The sequence below is a fragment of the Takifugu flavidus genome, chromosome 4 (assembly GCF_003711565.1).
Source record: "Takifugu flavidus isolate HTHZ2018 chromosome 4, ASM371156v2, whole genome shotgun sequence".
NCBI lineage: Eukaryota > Metazoa > Chordata > Actinopteri > Tetraodontiformes > Tetraodontidae > Takifugu > Takifugu flavidus.
In genome coordinates this window covers 18,239,974-18,267,671 of record NC_079523.1, presented here as the reverse complement: position 1 = coordinate 18,267,671, position 27,698 = coordinate 18,239,974, and the positions used below count along the sequence as shown (strand labels likewise).

General features: G+C 46.0%; 1 protein-coding gene, 2 long non-coding RNA genes and 1 other non-coding gene across 28 annotated transcripts in view; 2 read left to right on the top strand and 2 right to left on the bottom strand.

Annotated features, from left to right (window-relative positions):
* Positions 1-27,698, bottom strand: part of LOC130523562 (NACHT, LRR and PYD domains-containing protein 12-like) — a 669,815-nt gene that overhangs the window by 396,072 nt on the left and 246,045 nt on the right. For all 25 annotated transcript variants that reach the window (XM_057028881.1, XM_057028880.1, XM_057028882.1 and 22 more), the window contains 5 exons: positions 15,039-15,152; positions 14,097-14,200; positions 11,718-13,545; positions 10,785-10,961; positions 10,501-10,674 (listed from right to left, as the gene is read on the bottom strand). In XM_057028881.1, coding sequence (XP_056884861.1) covers positions 10,501-10,674; positions 10,785-10,961; positions 11,718-13,545; positions 14,097-14,200; positions 15,039-15,152 — 2,397 coding nt within the window. The remainder of the gene's footprint in view (positions 1-10,500; positions 10,675-10,784; positions 10,962-11,717; positions 13,546-14,096; positions 14,201-15,038; positions 15,153-27,698) is intronic.
* On the top strand, positions 2,856-4,247 carry LOC130523620 (uncharacterized). The gene is made up of 3 exons (XR_008949937.1): positions 2,856-3,442; positions 3,758-3,906; positions 3,989-4,247. It is a non-coding gene; the product is annotated as an uncharacterized LOC130523620 (long non-coding RNA).
* LOC130523635 (uncharacterized) lies at positions 22,688-23,722 on the bottom strand. Its single transcript, XR_008949955.1, has 3 exons — positions 23,645-23,722; positions 22,908-23,551; positions 22,688-22,808 (listed from the first exon to the last, which is right to left on the bottom strand). It is a non-coding gene; the product is annotated as an uncharacterized LOC130523635 (long non-coding RNA).
* Positions 25,796-25,914, top strand: LOC130525075 (5S ribosomal RNA). The gene has a single exon (XR_008950355.1). It is a non-coding gene; the product is annotated as a 5S ribosomal RNA (ribosomal RNA).

The window sequence follows — 27,698 nt, the reverse complement described above, 5'->3', positions numbered from 1 at the left end:
GACATGTTTTGGTTCTGAATTTTGATAGTTGATCCCACTCCAAACACTGGCTGCCAGTGAGGATGGATGCAGGTTCCATGCCTCTGATGTCTTCACTGACATGAAACAGGTGAACATCTGTAGTATCTGACCCGTTCTATGCAGGCTTTACGTTTGTAAGGCCGTAAGGTGTTAACTGCCAACCTAAGCACAATATCAGGACATCCTCCACATGTGTGTCCGGTGTCCTTCTTCCTTCTACAGGAACCTGTGGGCCCCTGGTACCTCTCACTAGGAGGATGTATAGCATGAAGCATCTCCACTATTCCTTTTTTTTTAGTCATAGCTGAACAATACACCATTGAGTTGACCATACGGTATAGCGTGAGGTCATCAGAAAAGAATGTGTTTACTGGCCTCTATAAGAAGGAGGTATCGAGGTAGACTCTCCGGAGTTCTTCACCATCGGGACCTCGAGACCCCCTCGGGCATGCTGCAGCGTCCGATTGATGCCTGACTGTTCTCTCCAATAAACATCTTTGATAACCAAGTCGGTGTCTGCGAAGTTTCCTTCATCATCAACACATCTCGGCAACCACCAGGAGAAGATTCACAACACATCAACCCTACTGAAATGTTCAGGTGAGGGGCCTAATGTCAATTGTGCTCATTATCAGTGTTTTCTACAGCAAATGTGTGTGTATGTGTGTGTATGTGAGAGAGAGAATAATTATTATATTGTTATCATTTAAATGCATTTGTATGTTTAGCACCTAAGTGCATGGAGAAGAAACAGTGTTTTTCACCTCTCTTGATTTAGTACACTTGTCCAGAGCACCAGATTTACTGTGAGGTTGTTATCTGAAACCCTAAAAGCATCTTGGGAGAAGGTGAAAATTCCACATGGATAATGAGCTGATGTGAATAAAGGAAGGAGATTTGCAGGGGAGCAGCAGAGCGACGAAGGGTGTTCCAGAGTGAACTGCTGCTCGCTCTCCCTTGCAAGGTACCTGTGTTGTGTCTTTTTTGTTGATTCAGCAGGGTTTTGCTGGGTTGCTCTGTTTCAACTCTAATATCCAGCCTGGAAGTAACAAATGCTGGACTAACGTTTCAGCATCATGGTGGGTCAGTAGCTTCCTGATCTTTCTGATGTTCCTCAGGTGAAAAAAGGCACTTCTAGAGACTAATTTAATGTGTGAGTTGAAGGAGAGATTTTGGTCAAAAGTTACTTCTAGATTCCTCACAGAGAGACTAGATGTTAATGAGATACCATCTAGAGTGATCATGTGATCTAATCTATCTCTGAGAGGTTCAGGACCAAACACCATGACCTCAGTTTTTCCTGGGTTAAGGAGGAGGAAATTTGAAGACATCCAGGAGTTTATGTCTTTAAGACAGGTCTGAAGCTTCTCTAACTTCTCTGTCTCCTCTGGTTTCATGGATAAATAAAGCTGAGTGTCATCAGCATAACAATGAACATTTATCCCATGCTGCCGAATAATGTTCCCTAAGGGAAGCATGTACAAGGTGAAGAGGATTGGTCCAAGTCCAGAACCTTGAGGAACTCCATGGCTAACCCTACTGTATGAGGAGGGAACACCATGGACATGAGCAAACTGGTATCTATCAGATAAATATGATCTAAACCAGTCTAGTGCTGTCCCTTTAATCCCAATCACATGTTCCAGTCTCTGTAACAGGATGCTGTGATCAACTGGATCAAAAGCAGCACTGAGTCCAGCAGAACCAGCATAGAGACCAGCCCATGATCGGAAGCTATGAGAAGATCATTAGTGACTTTAAGAAGTGCTGTTTCTGTGCTGTGGTGAGCTCTAAAGCCTGACTGAAACATCTCAAACAGGCTGTTCCTCTGCAGGTGCTCCAGTGACTGAGTCACCACCACCTTCTCTAGAACTTTAGAGATAAAAGGAAGGTTGGATATGGAAGGTTGGTTTATCTGCTGGAGGAAACCAACTGACTCAAGTAATGAAATGAAGCCATTTCTAAAGCTGTCATTTACAACGTCTACATGGATATTAAAGTCTCCAATGATAATGACTTTGTCCGTTCTAAGGACCAAGTCAGATAAGAAATCAGAGAACTCAGACAGGAACTCTGAATGTGGCCCAGCAGGGGGCCAATATACAACTACAAACAGAAGTGGCTTTTCTGCCTTCCAGTTCAGATGAGTGATGCCAAGAGTCAGGCTTTCAAATGAACTGGAGCCATGTTTTGGTCTGGGATTAATTAATAACTTGGAGTGATAGATTGCTGCCACTCCCCCTCCTCGACCAGTAACACGTGGAATATGATAATTAAGATGGGTAGGAGTAGATTCATTTAGCTAACATACTCCTCCTCCTGAAGCCAGGTCTCAGTAAGACAAAATAAATCAATGTGATGATCCGCTATCAGGTCGTGCACTAACAGGGATTTACACAAAAGAGATCCAATATTTAACAGTCCACACTTAATTGTGATATTAGTTTCTCCAACTTGTACTTTGGTATTAATTTTAATAAGATTATGGTGATTGACCGCTCCCCTGCTCTGTGCTTGTTGAACTTTTAACCGTGGAACAGAGACTACCTCTATAGTGTTAAATGTGTTATTGTTGGTGGATGAGGGTTCTAAGGAAGCAGCAGAGAGGTGTGTAAGACTACAACTCTGCATCCTGGTCTGGACCCTGGATTGTCAGGTCACTTTGGGTCTAATAAAATTAGCCAAATTACTAGAAATGAGAGAGGCACCATCCCGTGTGGGATGGACACCGTCTCTCCTGATCAGACCAGACCAAACATCTCCTCGCTGGCCAGATAGGGGAGGGGACCAGAGAATGCAACGGACTCCAACATCGTTTTTGCGTAGTTACACACCGACTCGAAGTTAATTTTAGTGACCTCCGACTGACGAAGCCGGGTGTCGTTGGCTTCGACGTGAATAATAACTTTACCAAATTTACGTTTACGTCTCGCCAACAGCCGTAAATTTGCTTCTATGTCGCCCGCTCTGGCCCCCGGAATGCTCTTAACTATGGTCGCTGGAGTCGGCTTCACGTAGCGCAAAACAGAGTCGCCAATTACCAGGGTCGGTTTCTCAGCGGGTGTGTCGCCGAGTGGGGAAAAGCGATGAGCCACGGGAAGCGGGTGGTGGGGCACCGTGGGCCTTTGTTTTGGGCTACGCTTCCTACGAACCGTCACCCAGCCGCCCTGGCTAGCCGGCTGCTGCCGGGGGACCGCTAGCTGAAGCTACGCTAGGCGCCTCCGCAGCAGCTAGCTTCTCCTGGCTACCTGACGCAACTCCAGCTAACTCCAAGCTGCGGAACCGCGTCTCAAGCTCGCTAAGTCTCGCCTCCATAGCCGTAAATAAACTCCACTTTCTGCACCTATTCCCTTCACTAAGGGAGGCAGAGGAGTAATTAAACATTTCACACGCTGAACAAAGACACCGAGTGGAACAGACGGTGAGGCCATGCTAACGCTGATAATCGGCGAAGCCCGGTATTTGTTTAATATGGGTTGTTTCTCACTGTGTTATCGGGTGACTAGAATGTCCCAAGTGTTCAAATTTTAAGTAAAGTGAATACAACACACCAAGTGTTCAATATTAAGTGAATACAACACACCGTGCACAATGCAACCAACGAACGATTGGGAAGACAGGAAGTGACGCAATACGTTACCAGGAGGAAGTAAAATGGAGACTCAACGGCTAACTCTGGTTATTGATGTGGCGGTTGGCTCCTGTCCGTCACCTCATGGTTGTGTCTGTTCCCCAGGAAATACAGTGTTTATATTCCCAAATTCTCCCATCAAAACGTCATACTCACTGAAGACTGTGTTGACTGAAATGGGGATGGTAGACATGTTTGGTGACAGAGCAGACTTGAGTGGTATTGCAGAGGGGCAACAACTGGCAGTCTCAGAGGTAAAGATGTAAAACAGGAACAGCATCAACAATGAGCACAGATTTCTTTCTGACAATTAATTATGTCTGGTATTTCTTGTAGGTTGTCCATCAAGCTACCCTGGATGTTGATGAGGCTGGACCCACTGCCGCAGCTGCTACAGGCATCACAATAACACTTCACTCCTATAATTATGTTCCAGTCCTGAAGTTCAATCGTCCCTTCATGGTTATCAGCACTGACCACAGCTCAGATAATATCCTCTTCATGGGCAAGATTACCAACCCAAACATCTGATGCACTAAATGCCTGTTTTGCACCATAAGAATTGCATCACATATAAAGAGCCTTAAAAAAGAAACATTTGCTTTGTAGAGTCTCACTTTATTAGAATGTTTCTGAATCAGCTCTAAAATATAATAGGTGGCTGAATAGCACAATTTTAATCTGGTTTGACGGGGCTCCCGCTAGGAGCGGCCGACTACAGACGGGGCTCCCGCTAGGAGCGCCCGACTACAGACGGGGCTCCCGCTGTGAGCGGCCGACTACAGACGGCTCCCGCTGTGAGCGGCCGACTACAGACGGGGCTCCCGCTGTGAGCGGCCCACTACAGACGGGGCTCCCGCTGTGAGCGGCCGACTACAGACGGGGCTCCCGCTATGAGCGGCCGACTACAGACGGGGCTCCCGCTGTGAGCGGCCGACTACAGACGGGGCTCCCGCTGTGAGTGTCCGACTACAGACGGGGCTCCCGCTATGAGCGGCCCACTACAGACGGGGCTCCCGCTATGAGCGGCCCACTACAGACGGGGCTCCCGCTGTGAGCGGCCGACTACAGACGGGCTCCCGCTGTGAGTGTCCGACTACAGACGGGGCTCCCGCTATGAGCGGCCCACTACAGACGGGGCTCCCGCTAGGAGCGGCCGACTACAGACGGGGCTCCCGCTGTGAGCGGCCGACTACAGACGGGGCTCCCGCTGTGAGGGCCGACTACAGACGGGGCTCCCGCTGTGAGCGGCCGACTACAGACGGGACTCCCGCTGTGAGCGGCCGACTACCCGCCCTGCTGAGGCAGAGCTGTACTGGGATGGAGCGTTACCGCGGTGATCCAGCTCAGTGGGCTACATTGCCTCGGCTGAGGAGTACGACAGTGTGAAGTCCCGCAGTGAGCTGATGTTTGAGAAACAGTCTGGGAGACACGGACTGGTGACCCGAGTCACACACGCTGCCAGTACGTTTCCAGAAACATTTAAACACATGAGATATAGAAGCATAAGTAGCTTCATTTGAGTTCTGAGCTTTGGTGTTTGTGTGGAGCTGTGAAACCACAAGAAGAGGGAGGAGCGAGCCATCAGCTGTACGCAGAGATCAAGCCGGCTGTGGATGGAGCCACTACATCATTAAACACATGCGCAACAAGAACGACTACAATGAGCTCAGAGGGTTCAAACAGAGTCCTCAACCCAAAGTCTGATTTAAAAAGATCAAAAGTGGCGTAAATGTCTGGTCCTGACAGAAGGATAACTGGAGCGGCATCGCTCGTAGAGTAGACCGACTCTGCCTCTTCCTGGTTACCCCGGTGATGACCTTTGGCACCGTAATCATCTTTCTGAGGGGAATCTGTAACCAACCTCCTCATCTGCCCTTCAAAGGAGCCCCGCATGACTCCAGAGAGGAGAACCCAGGCCTGCTGTGATGCACACACACAGCCAGGGCTTTTTCCATCGCCATCGTTTCTCTGGGGGAAATGTTGCATTTCTTTATCTTCATAACAACAAATTGAATGGCAAATTTTAGAGTATTTTATAGGGAAGTGAAATAATGTTTGGACCTCTTATCAGGCAAAGAGAAAGTAGTTAAGAACTGCTCTAAAAACACCACTTCAGGGGGACTATATCCAAATCTCTCCGTTTACTGATGGGACGTTGAAACGTCAATACACGGATTCATACATTTAGAACTGGACTTCGCACCAGAACTGGAAGCGCGGACTGATACATTTTTAACAGCGGTCCTGCTTCAGCCCTCCAGGGTTTAATAACAAAATACGAAAAATACGAAAATTTTAATTTTGGAAACATAGTTGTTGGTTGCCGGCTTTTGCAAAATTGCTAAATACACGCTAGCATGCATGTTTTAAGCTATGGTAGCGGTATGTTTTACCATGCCCGCGCCCTATAATCCGGAGCGCCTGATGTATGTGTTAAATACAGAAATAGCACCCGTAACTGAGGCTGCACCTTTTAATACGGTGCGCCCTTTGGTCGCGAACATACGGTATATAGAACATAGGGCACGTTTGTGCGTGATATCACTCCGCGTCTGCGCAACGACAACAACCTCCTATCTTTAGTATTGCTGCGCCAACTGGTGGTCTTTTGGGTTGAGGATAACGGTGATCTATATGTAGCTATATGTAGCTATAGCGTCATTGGCCTCCACTCCAGCCACTCCTGGTAGTTCCTCAAAAACACTGAGTTTCTAGTGGATGCACAATCTGTGGAAGCCAACATAGAAACTTCTGAAGAGCCAAAGTTCTTGCAACAAAAATATAGTCCCCAATTAGGTTGTTTTGTTATCACACGACCCCGTCCCCATTATCTTAAGAGAATATAAAAGAATGAGTGGAGACAGAAGAGAGAATGAGACGTTTCTGGCGCGTGTTGCTCTTGATTTTGTGTTTATTTTTGCAGTAAACTTAAAGGAGGCCTTTTCACTTTATGTTTGATTAAATTTAAGCTGATATTCCATTCTTGACATCTTTAAATTTACAGTATTCATGGGAGTTTTATTGGGTCATTTTGCTTCTTTTTATTTCCTATTTCCCACATTTATTCATAGTTTTTATTAGATTGCAATAAATCCTATAACATTGAACAGACTGACTAAAGTCAAATGACCTGCGGTTCCCACCGATAGCCGTCATTCTGATGGGTTTTTGCTGGCTGCAGCTGAAATATTCCAATGCTCCATGTCACAGAGACAGTAAATACTAAACCCTAAAGATTCTGAAGGCATGATGTAAAATAGTAACGTATAATACAGACATTTGAAGAGACAATTAAGAGAATGTTTTCATGCTTCTACGAGTGGCCGAGGAGCCATTTAGAACTTTATAAAGATGCATTGTGTGATACCAGGAACTAATTTAACTTCAAGGCGAAGCTGCTTCTGCTTTGTCGACCATCGACTGATCTCCTGAAAGTCCACCAGCGCCTTTTAAAAACTGAATTTTTCATCTATGGAGGGAGTAGACGGCAGATGTTTCCACAGTTGTTCTTCACCAGTGGTCAGTGAGTGATGCAGCAGATGAGCGGGAGTTGACTGGCTTCAACCAGCTACCGTCTCAATGTCTCCAGCCCATAGTGTGGATTCTTTACGAGATCAGACAGCAGCTTCACTCCTGAATCCTTCAGCTGGTTCCAACCCAGGTCCAGTTCTCTGAGATGGGAGGGATTGGACCTCAGCGCCGAGGCCAGAGAGTCACAGCTGATCTCTGATAAACTGCATTCCTTAATCTAAATAAAGAAGGGAAACTTTTATAAGGTTATAAGTGAAACCAGTATTCATCTGAAAGGTTAATCAAAGGCATGATCTGTAAATATTTAATTTAGTTACAGGTTAAAAAATGATAGTAATATGTAATTACCACAATTCCAACCTCTCAGGTTTGCACTGTTCCAGAGGAGAATATATATTGTTCTGGCCCTCACTCTTCCCAGGTTCTCCCCACCTCTTTCCCTCCCATCTCATCATGGAGATCCATCTCACCTGTGGCTTATCTTTAAAGGCACAACCTGTCTAAGATGACTTCCTGTGTCCCTCACCATCTCCCTCCTCGTTGGCTGGTGTCTACCAGGCACCCTCACCTAGTTTTGTCTAATTTTGGTTACCATCTGACGGCTTTTTCATCAGAATCAGAATCAGAAGCAGATTTATTGCCATTGTTCATGTAATACACCGTATTACACAAAACTAGGAATTTGTCTTGGTGAGATGCTGCGACATTCAACATAAAGAAGACCACACTAGAATAAGATAAATAAAATAAAAATAAGACATATATACAGTATATACATAAATAGTAAGTGGTCATTGTCCTGAAATCAGTTTATCATGAATAAGTGGTCCCCGTGTGGCCCTCCCTCCTGAAGGAACTGGGCACAACACACACACTCAGAAAGTGTGAGGACCCTCGGATGGAATAATGGACATTTTTGAGAATGGTGTTTACCTCAGAGTTTCCAGTCGGCAGTTTGGAAAGTGGAGAAAACCACAGAGCAGCTTCACTCCTGAATCCTGCAGCTGGTTCTGACCAGGTCCAGTTCTCTGAGATGGGAGGGATTGGACCTCAGCGCCGAGGCCAGAGAGCCACAGCTGATCTCTGATAACTGCAGTCAATCAATCTGAAAAATGCAGGATGAGGTTATACGGAGCAGGTCTGCATGTTATCTGCGTCAGTACTAAACCTACGTTAGTTCTTAGTTGGGTCAGACCTGAATTCACGATATTCCAAGGAATTTTTTTAATGTGGTGCATCACAGCAGTGTTGAGAACAGCCTCACTTCACCATCTTAGCAGCTGGTATATAGGTAGAAAAATGAAGACTGACCTGAGCCTCTCCAGTTTACAGTTTGGACTCTCCAGTCCAGAACAGAGCCGCTTCACTCCTGAATCCTGCAACGGGTTGAAGTTCAGGTTCAGAACCCTCAGATGGGAGAGGTTGGACTTCAGAGCTGAGGCCACAGAATCACAGCTGGACTCTGATAAACTGCAGTCCCATAGGCTAAAATAACAATTATTTTGAGAGAAGACAAATAAAAATCAACATGTACCAGAGCAAAACACAGCTTCCAAGCAACAAACCTCTGGTCCTGCACCGGTTTATCTGCCGTATGTTCCTATTTTGGGTTCTTTCAGGGCGGTTGGACAAGATCTACACCGTATGTAAAGTGTGTGTAGGTCAAAATACCTTCCAAGTTTGTGAGACCACATTTCTCAATAGCACTCAACTCTTGTCAGGAGTTGGGACAAAGCGACCCACTCCTGATAGCTTGTGGGCGATGCTGCAGCGACCCTGCAATCCCTACACTCTCTGGTGAAACCAAATCAAAGGTTTTAGACACTGCTGGATGCTGGAAGGGTGGCTATAGTCTGGACGCATCGTTCCCCTGACTGCACATTTCTCCAACAATGATTGGCAGCTGGTGTCACTTGTTCTCCAGATGAGAGAAGGAAAGAGAGCCCCCCCACAGTGTGTTTGATTGCCCCACTGCAAGCTCAATGCTGCCAGAAAACATTGCAGGAGCATCAATTCCCCTCAGGGCATCAACAAGGACCTCAGGAAAAGGTGCAGCTGCCACCTACTAGAGACAAGCACGCTGAGCTGAGATTCAAAGCCCTCTCCTCCCAAGAGAAGAGCTTGTTTGTTGGAGGCTCTTCTGGGCGATACCTGGTGCCACAGCTCCAGCTCAGCCCGTCTCTGGAGCTGAGGTGGAGCTTAGCAAGTTTCATGGTTCTCCACCACTTCCTCTCGCTGAGGACCTTCTCAGCTGGTGGTTTCTGCTCCACCTTCCAAGTTGAGCAGGTGATACTTCTGCATTCCTGCCACCAGTGTCTCTGCAGAAAGAGTCTTCTCTACTGTTTTATATTATATTGTAGAAAATTAGGATTTTTGGTTGATGTCTTAGATGTTGTTGACTAAGAGCAGGTTTTTCTTTAATAACATAGAAAGATTCGATGAGAAGAGCAAATGTATTATTTTATGAGCTACTTCCACTACTATTATATTCACATACTTCCATATTGTCTTAGATTGCAAGCTGCATTTATTGCATCGTTCATAGAAAGTCATATTTGTGAGGAGAAAAACTCCAATAAGGTCATTTTCTTTAATGACCATTACAACAGAAGGAGGCGATGAACAAACAGATTTATCTAAAAATGTGTGAAAACTTATGGATGGAAATCTTTTTAAAATGGTTGCATTGTGTAGAATCGGTGTAGAATCAACTTGTTGACTTCTGATTTGGACTCCAATGGAAGTGAGGTGCAACAATTGTGGATGCTGAAAGCTTCAGATCTTCATGAAGGTTTCTGTGGTTGGACTGACCTGCTGCCCCTTTAAGAGGGAGGCAGGTTTGGGCTTCTGGCTGGAATGAAGCCACCTCAGATGAGAATGACTGCAGGCTTTCGGTACCAAGGTTTAACAGGGTGCTCACTTCACACTTGGGCTTTTCTCTTTTTTGGGATGGCTTTTCTCAGGAGAGAAGGGGCATGGCACACTGCAGCAGCTTTCTTTTTGGGGTTTCTAGTTTTCCTTCTGATCTTTAAAAGACAGGAAGAACCATTTTTGATTGGTCTGAATGTTTGGGCGGTTTTGTGGCCAGCCTAAAATAAAACAAGACAAATCTACAACTGATACTTCCTTTCTAGTCATTGATGACCATCCTCACATGGGACAGATTTCCACAACCAATTTAATACTGCAAATCTGTCCTGTGTGGTCTTTTTTCTGAGAACTGTAACACTACGTTTATAACAAAGATCAAACATGTAAACAGTTATTGTCTAACTAGTTACACCTGGGAAAGTACTGGATCATCTCTGACTGACCTGAGAGTCTCCAGCTCACAGAGAGGATCCTGGAGAAAACCACAGAGCTGCTTCACTGCTGGATCCTTCAGCTGGTTCTGACTCAGGTCCAGAACCCTCAGATGGGAGGGATTGGACCTCAGCGCCGAGGCCAGAGAGCCACAGCTGATCTCTGATAAACTGCAGTGTGACAGCCTGGAAAAGGAATAAATGGGGCAAATAAAAACACATTTCTAAATCAGAAAATGAAGAGAAAAGCAGAAAATGTAAAGAAATTTAGAAAAGACCAACAGAGGCCTCCTGACCTGAGCGTCTCCAGTCTGCAGTTTGGATGCATCATTGCTGAAGACAGTAACTTTACGTCGGCATCTGTCAGGCTTTCGTTCGTGCTTAAGTCCAGCTCCCGTAGATGAGAAGGGTTTGACGTCATTGCTGAGGCCACAACTTCCCAATGACTCTTTGAAAGAACACTATCAGACAGTCTGTTGTGTATGAAACAAAAATAGTGAGTCAAACTTTGGGATTTCTCATCAACTTATCTGAGAATCTACCTCAACACAAATGTAGCTCATTTCCTGGAAAAGCTAAATTCAACACCGTAGAGCAACAGTTTGAACGACCATCAGATCTGAAATGCAACTGAATTATTCTCAACATTTGTCTTATTTTAGAACAGCTCATAATTACTCAATATTTAAAATGATTATAGCAAATGGTTTAAAGAAACGTGCATCTTTTTATCTGTCTATCGGCTCTTTGGATATTTTGCATTTCATCCAATTTGTACGATGGTGCGTCAAGTCTTAATTCAGCGATCCGATCGATGACATCAGAGTCTCTGGTTGCATCGATTGCCCTCAGCTTCTGTTATATCTGCCTGTTTCCCTTCAAATCATTTTCACTGCACCTTTTGTTGCTAGTGATGAAGTTGCCACCTAACGGGTGTGGAAAGGCTCAAACAACAAGTTATTTAATGACATGACAGTAATTTCATGATAGTCAGTTAACTTGTGGCTCCTATTATTCCTGCCTTATGTTGGTTTGTCTGGATTGACCTTTGAACTTATATCCAGCCAGTGTTGAACATTTCTGGATGAATTGTTGTTGTTTTTAATTTATGGACGCTGCAATGGAAATAAAGAATTGAAGGAATGACCACTGGAGGGGGTATTGCTACCTGACATGATCCACTCGCTTGATTTAAACGCCGATGTCCGGCCCCAAAAATCTTTACTTACACGAACTTCCTGCAGTTCCTCACAGCTGGAATCAGGCGACGTCGTCCCTCATCTGAGGTGTTGAACTGCTGCAGGTTCAGCTCATCCAGAACCTCCTCTGACATCTGCAGCAGGTAGGCCAGAGCTGAACAGTGGATCACTGACAGTCTCCTCTCTGATTTCTTCTCTGACTTCAGGAACTCTTGGATCTCCTGATGGACTGACTGATCCTTCATCTCCATCAGACAGTGGAAGATGTTGATGCTTCTGTCTGGGGAGATTTCATCACTGTTCTCCTCCTTCAGGTTGTTGAGGACCTTCTGGATGGTTTCTGGGTGGCTGTTCCTCTGATCCAACAGTCCACCCAAGATCCTCTGATTGGACTCCAGAGAGAGACCATGAAGGAAGCGAACAAACAAGTCCAGGTGGCCATTTTCACTTTTGAGAGATTTCATTAGTGCTCTCCTGAGGAAGTCATCAAGAGATGTGACTGGATTGTTTTTTGCAAACAACAATGTTAACCTGGTAAAGGGGTTTGGTTCAGAATATTTTAGGAACTGATTTATAACCGCTGTGTCTTTCCTGGTGTAATGGTGGAACATGTAGACGGCAGCCAGAAACTCCTGAATGCTCAGATGAACAAAGCAGTAGACTGATTTCTGGAAGATCACACTCTCTCTCTTGAAGATCTCTGTACAAACTCCTGAGTACACCGACACCTCGGAGACGTCCAGTCCACATCGCTCCAGGTCTTCTGAGTAGAACATGATGTTTCCTTTCTCCAGATGTTCAAACGCCAGCCGACCCAACTTCAGAAGGAGTTCTTTATCAGCCTCAGTCAGTTCCTCTGGTCTCTGCTTTCCTCCATACTTCTGCTTCTTCCTCTTTATCTGAACCCTCAGGAAGTGTGAGTAGAGGTCAGTCAGGGTTTGGGGCAGCTCTCCTCTCTGGTCTCTGGTCATCATGTCCTCCAGAACTATAGCAGTGATCCAGCAGAAAACTGGGATCAGACACATGATGTGGAGGCTCCTGGAGGCCTTGATGTGTGAGATGATTCTCTTGGACAGATCTTCATCACTGAACCTCCTCCTGAAGTACTCCTCCTTCTGGGAGTCAGTGAAGCCTCGTACTTCTGTGATCCTGTCAACACACGAGGGAGGAATCTGATAGGCTGCTGCAGGTCTGGAGGTGATCCAGATGAGAGCTGAGGGAAGCAGGTTCCCCTGGATGAGGTTCACCAGGAGCACGCCAACGGACGATACTTGTGTGACATCAGAGATGAGCTGATGCTTGTTGAAACCCAGTGAAAATCTGCTTTCATCCAGGCCATCAAAGATGAACAGAAGTTTCCAGACAGTCAGATCTTCTGCTCTGATCTTCTGTAATGTTGGATGGAAAACATGAAGCAGTGAGAGAAGACTGTGCTGCTCATCTCTGATCAAGTTCAGCTCCCTGCATGAGAGCGGAAGCACCAGACTGATGTCTTGGTTCTCCAAACCTTCTGCCCAGTCCAGACTGAACTTCTGCACTGAGAAGGTTTTTCCAACGCCGGCGACACCGTTGGTCAGAACCACTCTGATGTGTCTCTGTTGCTCAGATAAGACTTTGAAGATGTCCTGGCACTTGATTGGAGTGTCCTGGATGTTCTTCTTGGAGGTTCTCTCAAGCTGTCTCACCTCATGTTGTGTGTCCACCTCCTCACTTTGTCCCTCAGTGATGTAGAGCTCAGTGTAGATCTTGTTCAGCAGGGTTCCACTTCCTGCTTCATGAGTTCCTTCAGTCACACGTTCACATCTTCTCTTCAGACTGATTTTATGACCTTCTATCACCTCCTGCAGTTCACCACCCTCTAAAACAAACAATCTTTTAAATCATTTTACAATTGTCATCTACAGCAGTAACACAGATGTCCTCAACTGGAAAATATTCTGTCATGTTTGAATGATAGAAGCAACAGTCGGGTAATGACCCATCTCACTGTCAGTTTGAAATGTTATGTCTTCTTATGTACACCTATTCTTTTATTTCATTGGGTTTCAATGTAATTTAGTCTATAACAACCATTTCCATGTCTTCCAAGAGTTTGCTTGGACTAAACAGCTGGTAAAAGCTGGATGATATTTAGAAAAACACATCAAACCTTCTCCAAACACATCATACTCAGCAGACCCATTGTCCTGTAAAGGTCACCTGCCTTCAACTCTTTAACACTTTCCAGAACTAAATGACTAAATGTTGCTAAATACTGTCTAAGCATTTAGGAAGGTCTGAAGAGGGTCCAGGGGTTCCAGTGGAACCAAACAAGTGCTCTCTGGATCTTCTCTTGCACATTGTAAATACACAAGTTGTTCCTTTATTCCGACCCAAAAGTATCTTATAAATACAAATGTACGAGCTTACGTGAGACGCTGTTGTTCAGGTCGGCGGTCTGCAGTTCAGTTCTCCGTTTCTTTTCACCCTTGGGACAGGAGGAATCTCCAATGGAAGCAGACCGTTTCTGATAGCTGTCAAAAATGGGAATAGTGGTTATACATGTCTACTGGGCGTTAGCAACGCCTAAGAAAGGCTGCGTTCACTTCTACTTTCAGTTTGCTCTGACAGCTGAAGATTGAATGAACACTGAGCAAAAAATATAAAGTTATTTACGTTCTAACAAGCTCGTTTAGTTGGCGAAAAGTGTATTTGATCTAAGTGTTTAGTGGCTTTTCTTCATTGTGAATTTATGTTAGAAATAAAAGTGCCAAATCAGGAATATAAACTCATAGAATAGAACAAAAGTTCTCCATTTATGCTCCAAATACAGTAGTCTGGTCTCTGAAACTGATCATTAAATAGCACAGAGGTCACGCGTATTCAAAAGCTTATTTCAACCATTTAGAAATGACTGATATTGTTGTCTATGGGTTTATTAGAACCAGGAGCCTTAGAAATAGACTTTTTAATGAATTTTCATGACATGTGGTGGAACAGTGTGGCAGAACAAGCTGCACAGACCTGCCATGTCTTACCCATCCGTATCTAAATGGAGAGCTGGAGCACTCTGCAATGGTGGATATTGTTGGGAAACTTTAAAATATATGCCTAGGAATTTTTGTGAGATGATGTTAACCCATGTAGGAGAAATGACCAGTTAAAAACAGAAGCAATTTTCAGTTTTAAAAGATTTACCACACTAAAATTAACATGGGAGTTAATGGGAGCGAACACCTGACATGTTGGTGCACCGTTTCATTTTAAGGACCTTTCATTTTTCACGATAGTAGAGGCTAATACCCACAAAATGATGTTTTGTATGGTTGTGAAATGTTCTAAGGCAGAGTTATGTGGTTCAGAAAACCTTACTTTAAAGGTGAGCCTTGAGGTCTGATACCAAAGTTGAAAGGGTGATCTTTGGACCAGTCACTCTTCAGGGACACACAGCTGGGCACTGTGGACTCTGCTCTGTCCTCGTCCATCCTGAGGAAACATCAGAAATAGTGATGAGACTGTGATGAAGGTAAATAATCTGGAGAGGTTGGAGTTAAATAATCCCAATTCACTGCATTTTTATCAAACAGGAACATTTCTAATCCATTCTGGATAACAACTGAATCAATAAATCAATGATGTCTCTGTATCATTTTCATGTTTTCAGAGTTTAAGCTGCTTTTTTTAACTGTTCCCTGCAGTGAGAAAAGAACTGGCACCTTTTCCAGCCCCTCATCCTGCAGCACTGAATGTGCTCTAAAGTTCTTTCCAGAGCAAACGTCTCTGCACTTGCAGCAACATGTTGTAGTCATGGATCCGTGAGGAGAACCGGATACAGGAAACGCCCCCACTTTGATCCCAAAACCCAACTGGTGGCCAACGGTGGTCCGGCAACGACGGGGACGCTGGTCCATCGGGCCGACAACACTGGTTTTCCACAGGCCAACATGGTGAAAGGACTGTCTTCAGCTCAGCCACTAAATTATCTGGTGCTACATAAACATGCTAGTCAGGACTTTTTAACTTCCCTCCTTTGTTCCCCTCTTCAATTATTTCTATGATCCAAGTCCTCAAAGATCACTGCTCTATTTAAAATAGATGAAAGAAATGACACCCACTCCTGCATTTCTTTCACAGTGGTTCCACAACATAGAACAATAAACCACTGTGAGAAAACGTGCAACATGAACCCAAAATCCTGTTGGTGTCCTGTGATCCTGTGTGGATTTATTTAATTATTTTTAAAGTTTATTGTCTTAAATAATCCCAAAATATCCAGCTGTAACCTGGACTGTTGAACAACTCTAATAACTTTATGAGCTTTTCACCTGTCACAAAATGTTGCTCTTCCTGCTTCGTCTGAAGAGAATAGTTTCACTTTTAAAACCTAATCAACAGCTTTATGGCGTATATATTACTACCATTAAAGCATTCTGGGAGGGTTTAAAGTTCTTTTAGAATCAGTAGCAAAGAGCAGAAAAATAAACTAAACTTCACTTAGAAAGACTATTCAACTATAACTAAAGCCAGACTATCAGAAAGTTAAATAAGACCGATTCATTTATAATGTATAATGATGTTTTGTGCTAAAACTAAATATGAAGGCTCATTGATTCAAATCTTGATTTTATCTCCAAACACAACTGTCAATTCTTTTCAATAATGCTCTTCGTTTCCACTCACCTTGTCGGTCTTCAGTCTTCCTGCTTAGTCTGAAAGGAATACTTTTAAAAACTGGTTTGTTGGGTTCCCAGTTTCTGGGACCGTTGTTGCGGGTGTCTACCTGCAGGGGGCGTGGAGGAGCCGCTCATCAGCCACAGCTGGCCCCGCAGACACACGCACCTGCGGTCTCTCTTCAATCTCCCGTTCGATTTAAGGACAGAACTCCCGTATGCCAGCGGCGGAGGGTTTTCGGCCTCATCGCCAAACCCTGACTTCTGTGGCTTGACTATTTTTGAGAGTTTTCCTCGCGGACTTGTTTTGGACTCTCTCGAGGTCTCTCCGCGTCTCTGTGAACGCGGACCGAACTGTTCTTGTTCACTTTAAAATAAAGACGCTTTTCGGACACCATTCTCCGCCATTATTCAACCTGGTTAAATAAATAAGATTTATGATGCTTGACAGATTTGAAAGACTTGTAAAAGCAGCATATTTCTGCAGCCCTGGAGTCCAGGAGGAGCAGCAGAGGTCAGAATGTGTCGGAGCGCGTTTAACTATTGTCTGCAGTTCCACGCGTGTCCACCGGGTGGCGGTAAAGCACCACATGATATTTCTCCTTTTTGGAACTTCTTCAGCTGCGTTGAGCTTTAAATCTTCACCTGTCGCTCCCTTTAAGCTCTAAACTTTGCGGTTCTGTGTGTAGTTTGTTGGTTTAAATATTTTTGATGAATTCTGATGAAAATGAGTGAAACTGTCAATGGCCAATAGAAAGTTCGTCCATTGTTCTACTGTGTCACACATTTTCATTATTTATTGTCATTTTTGGGTCTAAACTGGACCAGTTCTGTGAGCTGTTTTGCTTTTTCTGTGCACCAGATGTTCCAGGCAGGTTCCATCATCGGACACAGACGGAGACAGGTCACGTGACAACAGTCAGCCTTTAGTTCTTTATTACAGGAGGATCTGGTTTATATACAGACACGTATCTGCAAAATACTAAAAAGTCTATGAACCCAAAGTACTAAAAAGTCTACATCCACGCACACGCGTGTATTAAGTGTTTATACACACGTGTGCGCGTACGTGCACACTGTATATTCATCTAATAACTGTTAGTTTCTAAAACACCAAAGTAGAGTCACTGAGGCACGGCTTCACCTCCTTTACACCGAGGTTTCCCTGAGCAGGTGTGATGAACTGTTGCAGAAGGAAAAGCATGGAACATGTTAATAACCGGACACAAAAACACTCAGGTTTATTGTCTGACGGCATCAGTGTCTCTGGTTGCATCTGTCTGAGGAGCATTGTGAAACCAGGAGCAGTGTAAATGAGGGGGGGGGGGGGGGGGGGCAGTGAGTGGATGCTGCATTCATCAAACACACAATAGTCAGAAGAGAAGAAGGAAGAACAGAAGCCCGTGTTCCTCAGTGTTGGTGTGGAGACGCCTGTTTGGAGGAGCAGGAAGCAGGCTGGACTCTTCCAGCTGGCTTTAATGCCACTTCTCTTCTGAGAACCTCCCAGCAGCTTTCTCTCCACCATCTTTTTACGCTGAAGGTTTTTGATCATTTCAGGTCAGATGTTCTTGGACTGAGGTTAAACATGTTTGTTCTTGTGCTCGGAGCGAACCGACGATCCTCTAAAGTCAGGCATCCTAAAGGTGGATGTTTTCTGAGGCCTGGAGGCTTTAAAGTGGCGCTTTTACCCACTTGTCCTCGTTCTGTTGGAAACTTGATCCAAAAACCTTTTCTGGAGCTTCATGTTCTGCTTTTTTGAAGGAATGAAATGGTTTCATCAGCGCTGCCGGGGGCTGAGCAGGCTTCATAAATCTGAAGCTCTGAGATCCTTTAAAGATCTCCTGGAATCAGCAGATGGGGGTTTGATCCAAAACTGTAAGAATCAGTCAAGCTATCAAATCTTGACTCAGTCCAAGCGTGAACCAGTCCATCCAGAGCTGATTATGGCTCAGCCAGGAGGAAAGCACGGCCTGGGGGGGTTCATATGGAGCAGGCACACTCTGGCTCTATTGCTACTGAAAACAGCCCTTCAGCACAGCAGCCTGGAATACAGTTCTGGAGAACACCTGTTCCCAACAGAACCTGTTTAAAACGGGACCAGTAAAGATGCCCGGCGTGACCACGACCACGGGGAGAGGGGGGGGGGCAGAGACAGGCGGTAACGCCGCTGCCCACCGATTCACCTGGAAACAACAAAAACCCCAGCAGCTTGGACCCAATATGGCAGCGTGTTCCTCAGAAACGCTCCTCAAACTCTCCCCACAGCTTCATTGCTAAACAGGATTTGGGTTTTTTTGTCCGTGCTAAATGGAAAGTGTTTGTCCTTTGGTGGTCCAACAGGACCACGATTTGGATGGATGGATGATTTGATGTTATTGAGAATAAAAACAGCTGAAAATGGAAGCGGAGATGTTTCAGAGCACCAGAGTTCAGAAAGAGTTTCTAATCAAACACCGCCTGTTGGGAATGATGAATGGATGGATTTTTATTTAATTTAGACTAATTTAGACTAATTTTAACATCCTTTATGCCAGTTCCATAGAGCGTGCGCACACACACACACTAGCAAAGATGATATCCAAACAGCCAAATAAATGGGAGTCAAAAGAAATCATTTAAAGCTCATATGTCAGAGTCAAGGTCGAGGGTTTTCTATGGCCCCCGGGATGATATTGATTTATTATTAGAACCGGCCCACAGGCCGCAGATGTTTTACACAGGCCAATACTACATTTCCCACAATGCAACGGTGACAGTCTGAGCGGGAGGTGGCTTCATTTCATTATTTATCAGTAGTCATTAGCATAACAGCAAAAGTTAACTTTCAGATCCCCATAAAATGGCAAAAGGGAAGGTGGACACTGAGAACCGGGGGTTCAAACAAGGTGGGAGTGGGAGCACATGTTCACGGAGGCAGCTGGGAAACCTGGGTGTCTTCTGTGTGGAGAAAGGGTGGCGGTAATGAAAGAATATCATCTGAGACGCCATCATGAAGCTAAACACAGCCGATCTGTCTCTGAGCTTTGTCCTCCACACGCTTTTTGGTGGCCTCCAGCTCCCTCTGGAAAAACTCTGACGCGGCAAATTGTTCAAAGGGCATTCTGGGGTCAGAGAGTCCCTCAGCAGCATCAGTCTGATGCACCTTCCTTGAGCAGTAGAAGTAGCGAACAGGACCCTGCTGATAGAAAAAGTGGATGGAAGATCCACCCGTCCCATACGGAGACTTGGGCTGTCCACAGGCCAGACAGGGTTTCGTCTGTCTCATCTTCTGCTCTGGTCGCTGCTGCTGCTGCTCCATCTCTAGAATGCTCTGCACAATTTTTTCAATGGAATCCTGCGTCAGAGGCGTGGGCAGGGCGGCTGTGGGAGGAGTGACAACAGCCGTCTCCATGGTGACTACAGGAACGCTGGTTGTTTTGCTCCCCTCTGTCAAGGAGTACCACAGCTGTTGAGTCTCCAGGAGCTTCTCTGGGCTGGTGTTCAGAGAAGAACTGGTGTTCAACAGCTTTGCCAGATGCTTCACATAGCGGGATATGTGAAACCTGGTTGTGGGGCGGAGCAAGCTGTTCGGATCGGCCGCAGACCGATGGACCATGTCTGCGTAGTCTGGATCCACAAGCCTCAGGATGTCCTTGTCCCCATGATGATACTGCAGCAAACTATCAATAGCGTCTTTCATGGGAAGAGTCCAGCGTGTGTGGTCCAAGACAAACACTCCACCACCAGTCTTCATGGGTCCAGTGCGGGCGCTCCTCGGCGAGGACTTCAGCGGCAGGGGCAAAGCTCCAGAGACGTCTGGAACACAAACAAAGCAATAATGCATCCTTAGTAACTCATATTATCGCGATATGGGCTATTGAGAAAACACATTAATATCCATCCCTTAATAACAGAAAGTGTAATATTTAACACATCAAAAGATTGAGATACACTGACCACAACCTAACTAAATCTATTTATTTTCAATCATTCGAAGGCCTTAATTCCAACATGGCGCTCTGAAAAACCCGATTATCGTTGACCCGCCCACTGATCTTTCAGGATCCTGGTCATCCTCTGCTGGAATCTCCTTTACACGTCCAGCAGCAGAGAGATGGAAGCTGACAGGTGGCGCAGGGGGAAGCGACGGCACAGCAGTCGCTGTTGCCCAGCTGGAGGAAGGTGTTGCCCCAGGAGCATCGTCTGGAGCGGGAGGGGGCACAAGAGCCGAAGGCCGATCCCTCTTCTGCATTTTGTGTTTGTCCCAGTCCAGAGGGAGCGGACGGCAGCCCGGTTCTCTGGACTCCAGCCCAAACCTTTCTCCAGTGTCTCTGTCAGAGAGGCGGAACGCAGGGCACTTGTCTTGTCCCGTCACTGCCATGGAAGCAGAGTTCAACTCCCACATTGAGGCAGGGTCAAAGACAGCAGGGAGGACGGCGCCGGGCTTCTTCATGTCTACCGGTCGCTGAAAGTTCCACCGCACAACGCCGGTCATGGCCTGGGCCTGGAACAGTTCAGGGGAGACCTGCGGACCCGTGACCCACTGGGCCTGCTGGAAATGGTAGCCCTCCTGCTGAGATGTACCACGGACAGGGATCCAGACGGGGACTTTGGCACCTTCGCCCGCTACGTGGTTTAGCTGAAGGGTCCCTCCGTCCCTGTACATTATCCCCTCAGACAGTTCTGGGTCACTGAGGCAACCACGGAGGATGTGAACCCTCTGAACGCGCCACGTCTTCAGCATGGATAGGGTTAGGGTTAGCATGGAGCATTTTTCAGTTTGAATGACGGCAAACAAAGAAGATGGCTGATCTCACCTGTCCATCCAGTGGTAGCCGGCCTTTCCCACCCCAGCGTGGCTGTACCTCTGGGCCATTCCTTGCTACATCGGATGCAGGGACCTTTCTGTCTCAGCCTGAACCATCACCCAGGACACAATGAGCCAGTTCTCATTCATCACTGCCAAACTGGACATGGCTCCAGATGCCAGTGTCACCTTCCTCGCCATCTTCCTCGTGTGGTCCGACCTGAAAACCTGCCCCAACGTGCCCTGGAGGAGCTTGGTCAGAGACGGCTGTTGACGCTTGAACTCATCCAGCAGGCAGTCAGTCAGGTAGAATCCGGACACAGACACCCCACCCCAACCTTCTTGGTCCTCGTATGGCCCGAAAGCACGTGGCCGATCTTCCATCCTCACGTACTGGCCGATGGTTCTCTGTCCGTACGCCCCAGCCTCGGCCTCCCTGACGTTCTGTACGGCGTGCAGATATGCCAGGTGAGCTCGTTCATACTTGAGGTGCATGAGCTCATTCACCTGGTTCGCCATATCGGTCGGTGACTTGCCAGAACGCCGCAGTTCATCCATTACCGACTTGCACGCAGCCTTCTTGTAAGTCAGGAATGCAGGCAAAAGGTTAGTAAAGCGCACGGGCAGCTTCTCCACCCATGGAGGGTTGTCAGGACCAGTTCCTGCGACAGGCCTTGCAGCAGAGTCGCGAGGAAAAGATCAAATACTGGCCACGGACGCTGACGATCACTCCAGGTCTGCCCACGCCTGCAGAGACCACCTGAGGACGAGGACAGCTATGGAGGCACGGCAGGATGTCATTGTTCCTCAACCTGACCATGATGTGGCTCTCTGGCTTCCAAATGAAAAATGGATGGAGCTGAAAAAAGTTGGGGGACGGGAGCTCAGCCACCATGTCCAGTAGCTCCGGCTGAGGAGGAAGACGCCAAAGAGAAATTGCGTTCCCAGGGTTATGCACTGGTCGGGACCCAGGCCACAACCCAAGTTGTTGAAGCTCCGTCCTCATCCACAGCTTTTGATGTTGTGAGCAGATCCACTTGCTCATGTCGTGGTCAGGGACAGGCATGGGAACAGGAGCTATGGGAACTAGGATAAAGTAAAGAAGACAGTTGAACAACATAAAGTTATCATTACTGAAGAGACAATTTCAGTGCCCCCGCCCTCACATGATATAAACACACGATACAAGGAAACAAACACGCGCCTCGGACACTTGGTTTCATTCCAGAGCTCACACGTCAGATTTTTTCCATGTCAGTGACAAAGAATCGTGTCAATTTGAATTACCCCGGGACACTTTATTATTGTTCAACACCCTACGGAATGGGGGAAATTTCCATGGTTTAACATCCCACTCTTTTGGTCTTGGGTAGAGTCCGTCAAAGGAGGCACTCTGCCGTCAGAGGTCTGTGCCGTGCAAGAGTCAGGTCCTGAAAACAAGTGCAGACTTGCTATTAAGAAATTACAGTCACTTCACCTGATGACAACATGGAAAGAACAGTCAGCTGTACATTACAGAGACATCAGGTTGTTCATCAGCCCTAAATAAAAGAAAAGGAAACATCCCTGAAGTTGAGTGGGGCTCCTCTACCTTTGTGAGACCCTCTGTCTCTGTCACCAGGAAGGCCAGCTGTGGGGGGAGGGGCACAGGTCTCTTCCTCTTCACACCTGGTGAAGCTGGAACAGCTGCAGGTACGGTCATTTTCAAAAATGAAATGACTTTATTTAAGGCAGCTGCAGTTAGCAGAACACTTGATTGGATGAACAGAATTACAATGTTTTTACCATCAACTAGTGATGCCTGTAGCTCAGCGGTATCTCCAGGTGGGGCTTTGGAGCGTGTGGCAGATGGAACTAAAAAGACAACATTAGTTTAGTCAGTTCCGATTCAATGAGTTGTGAAGACGCCGTTATTAGTAGAAATTCAAGCAGCCTTATCGTTACTCCTCCTGCTTTTTAGAATTTTACATCATTAAAATGAAAACAATATAATGGTCTCATTCACACCAATTGAAATGACAATGTTAATCAGCGCTCTCGAGGCCGAGCAGGAAGAGCATTGGGACTCGGTCAACAAACATGCATTCGCGTGTTCGTACCCCGTGCATCCAAACTGTTTTTCACCGAAGCAGCAAAGAGAACAAAAACAAACACTTACCCTCCTCCTCATAGTCAATATCAGTTCATCATTGCACGGATCAATTCATAGTCCTCACGACGGTTATTATCACACCAACATATGAAGAGTAATATTAAAGGAACTCGGCCGGAACATCAAGAACACAAAAATAATAAGATAAGTTTCAGATTTGGAGAGGAATTCTTCATGGAAAGGAACGGAACTCCAGCTCTGAAACCTATTTTTCAGAAACCTGTCTTTGCTCCTGGTGGCACTCTCGGCAGGGCGGCTGCTGCTACTGGCATAGCATCTGCACACAGATGAAAAGAAAAACAATAGAAATCAGATACGGCATGGACTTTGTTTGTCTGACATGAAATAAATGTGGTAACGGTGTATTTACAGCTCTGGACTTGCAGATCAGAGTTATGGATGCTCAGCATCTCCCTTTCCATCTCCACGTCCTCCTCCATGGCTGTGTTAAAGACAAAAATACCGGCTACAGGTTATTAGTAGAAAAGAAAAAAACCTTTTCCCAAAGCTGAACTTGTCACATGAAGGAATGAGCATATCCAGGGGCTCAGCTGGGGCCTTCATGGGATGCTCAGCAGGTGTGGAAGATGTGGTGGGCTGCTGCCTCTTCAGCAGGTTCTGCTGCAACCTGGACATTCGTGTACCTGGAACGCAGCGCCTGCCTGTGACAAAATCAGCATAGCCATCACCTCTGCTGTCCCAGATCTCCTTCCACCTGCTCTTGGCTCGGGCACCAAATCCAACCAGCTGGTCGTCTTCAGATGAGGCAGTCACTCCATCCCCTCTTCCGGCCTCATAAGTGAGGAGAGCCTGGATTTCTTGGAAACTGAGGGCATAACTCACAAATGACTGGAGGCTGTCCTTACTGTGGCTGTCAGCCATACAGAGACCTGCTGCCTCCTCGCTCTGCACGTTCTTGATCAGATACACGGTGGATCCTACGTCATTCTGCAAAAGCCATCTGAATGACTTCCCTTTATATTTACCAAACTGCAGGACATAGTCTCCCTGCACCTCCATCTTATCTGAGGGATCCCCCCTCTTTGCCGGATGACGGCCAAAGCGTTCTGCCGTACGAGGTCCTCCCTCATGGCCGCAGACTTGTCCTGAGGAGTGGAACTCACCCGTTTGGCTTCATCAGATGGCTCCTGGAGGAGAAACCCAAGAGGCCCCTTGAGGAACACGACCCGAAGTTTCCCAGGGAAAAAGGCGAATTGCTTCTGCATGTTGAGCTGACATAAAGGAAAAATGTCTATTAATTTTCTCATTTTTATTAGACACTGATAAAACAGTTCCACCCATTTTTCAAATCACACCTGATAAATGTGATCAAAGGAATCTTAGGCCAGTAAAAGATAAAGTGTGGTACCATGCGTAAAGCTCTGTGTGTGTGTGTGTGTGTGTGGTGTGTGTGTGTGTGTGTGTGTGTGTTTGTGAGTGTGCGCACACATGCAATTATCATGTAGGTGTGAAAGTGTAAGATCAAGGTTGTTGGGGTGTCGATTCAGGAGTTCAGAAGGTCAGTACCTGGTGTGGCTAGTGAGGAAAAGACTGGAAAGTGATGGTGTGTGTGTGTGTGTGTAGGTGTGTGTTTGTGTGTGTGTGTGTGTCTGTGTGTGTGTGTGTGTGTGTGAGAGAGAGAACATGTTGGGGGGGCAGGAGGACAGTATCCCCTCTCAAAGACATTGGAAACAAAAACACACATTTGATGTAATAAAATGTAACACTACCACTACTAATGTTACTACTAATAATAATTATAGTAATAATAATAATAATAATACCGAGATTTCAGTGCCACGACAAGTAAATCGGTTACTTGAATATAAAATATGAACAAGTTCATTCATCACTATCGTGTAATTTAATTTATGAAAAACTAGCTTGACAAGATATGAGTATATTGTAGCATGACAAATACAGTACATTATAATTTAGGGCCAATTATAACACGTTCCTTGCTAATTTAGGACAAAATTGACCACAGCCTATGCACAATTACGAAAAGTTTCCTCATTAATTTAGTAGGAAATCAAGCCCAAACTTACCTTCAGCGAAGTTTACCAAAGAATGAACCAAGAATGGCCGATCCTCCGGAGAGGAGCCGCTCTTCATAGAAACGGCAGAACAGCGCCACGGGATGATAGCGGCCGGAAATATATTGCGTCCGTAGTGGTTTAGCACTACCATTGAAAATGAATGGGAAACGGTTTAGGGCCGTTTAGCTCCCGGCCATGGCACATTGCTTTTAAGTTGATTTCATTTATCGGAGTTGAATCTTGTTTGATTTTTTTGAAGGCGTTTCACCTCTCATCCAAGAGCCGATCTAGGCAGATTTGATGATATGGCGCTCATAGGCTATATAGCCTTTTCTTTTTGGGGGGAATGGATTGGAGGCTGCTCCAACATTGAGGTTTGGACGGTGACAAAGCAAAATGGACAGCCTCCACCAGAATAAGTGTTTCAAGAAAATAAGTTTGAGTGTATTAACTTCAAAAGGCCATTTTCTTGCCCTGCTCTAGCTTACGGCCATACCACCCTGAGAACGCCTGATCTCGTCTGATCTCGGAAGCTAAGCAGGGTCGGGCCTGGTTAGTACTTGGATGGGAGACCGCCTGGGAATACCAGGTGCTGTATGCTTTTTGCACTCTTCCACTGGGTCAGCAGAGGCCGCCAGTGTTCCTGATAATTATCCAGCCAGATGTAATTCACTTCTTAAGTACTTCTAACATTGACATTTAATGTTGCACTATTGTACATCGTTTGAGATGTAATATTTAACTAATGTTGCATTGAGATTTAATGTTGCACTATTCGGTTCGATTCCCGGTGTATTCCCTTGGAGGTCGTATCGGGCCTTTCTGGCCTGTGGGACACGTCGTGACTATGTCTCTCGACTGGTCTGGGAACGCCTGGGGATCCCCCCGGATGAGCTGGAAGAAGTAGCTGGGGAGAGGGAACTCTGGGCCTCTCTCCTTAGGCTGCTGCCCCCGCGACCCTACCCCGTATAAGTGGTGGAGGATGGATGGATGCCAAAATCACTTCAGCATCCAGGTCTGGGAACAGCAACTCAAAACAGATCAAACTTTATGGCTATCGGAGCTCCGCCAAGCCTCTGAAACTGAATTGAATGTATATTTAAATAACTTTAAAACATTTTAAATACTACATCTGCTGCCACCTTCTATTAACACACGATTTATTCTTTTCTGTTAAATGGGGAACTTTCAAAAAGGTGTTTATCCACAGTGATAAAGATAAACTTTAATGGGAAGGTGAATGTTGTCTTGAAGATGTGTGCAACTTATCAGATGTAAAATATATAAATTCATCCATGATTAAACTTATATCTTCAAGGATTATCCACATTAATCTGGATAGATAATAGAAAATATATTAACATCACAATGATTATATAATGAAAAAACTAAAGTAAATCAGGCCCTTCCTCTTTTTATGGGGTAATTTCTGCCGTTCAGCACACCACCGCAGGAACCCAGCATGCAGGCTTGGATGCAGAGCTTAAAGGAGACAGCAGATGTAAGGAGTAACCTGAGGTTCTTAGGAACCCAACATGTGGTGTCGGGCCCACCCTTGAATCAGACCCCTGGTGGCGCTGGACAGACTGAGCACAGGCGGAGAGGAAAACACTCCAGATGGGTCAAACAGCTTCTACAGCATCCGTCCCATTGATGCTGATGACCTTGAGCAGGAGAAGAGCCAGTGGGCAACAGATGAGCCTGGTCCATCCACTGTGCTGCAAACCAGGTTATTAACACCTCCTCCTGGACCAGAGCCTGGATTATTACCAACACCTCCTGGACTAAAGCCTGGTTTATTACCAACACCTCCTGGACCAGAGCCTGGTTCATTACCAACACCTCCTCCTGGACCAGACTCTGTTTTTTTCCCAACACCTCCTCCGGGACCAGACCCTAGTTTTTTCCCAACACCTCCTCCTGGACCAGACCCTGTTTTTTTCCCAGCACCTCCTCCTGGACCAGACCCTGGTTTTTTCCCAGCACCTCCTCCTGGACCAGACACTGTTTTTTTCCCATCACCTCCTCCTGAACCAGAACCTCTTTTTTCCCACACACCTCCTGGACCAGACACTGTTTTTTTCCCATCACCTCCTCCTGAACTGTCTGTGCCGAGTGAGTTCGATGTGCGTCTGACCACGATATCCTCACCGGATATCGGTCAACAAACTTGCCGTGGATCCACCGAGTTTGACTGGCAGGACAATGCGGAGCTCAAACGTTCGTGGCTTCCAGCGAATTCACACGTAAGGAAAATCCCGAGCCGAGATGAGGGCGATGTGCGTCTGACCACAATATCCTCCCATCACACCGATGTCACAACCTTGTCTCTCAATTTCAACAATCCAGGACAATTGTACGGTCCAGAAACGCGCCGTCGATCAA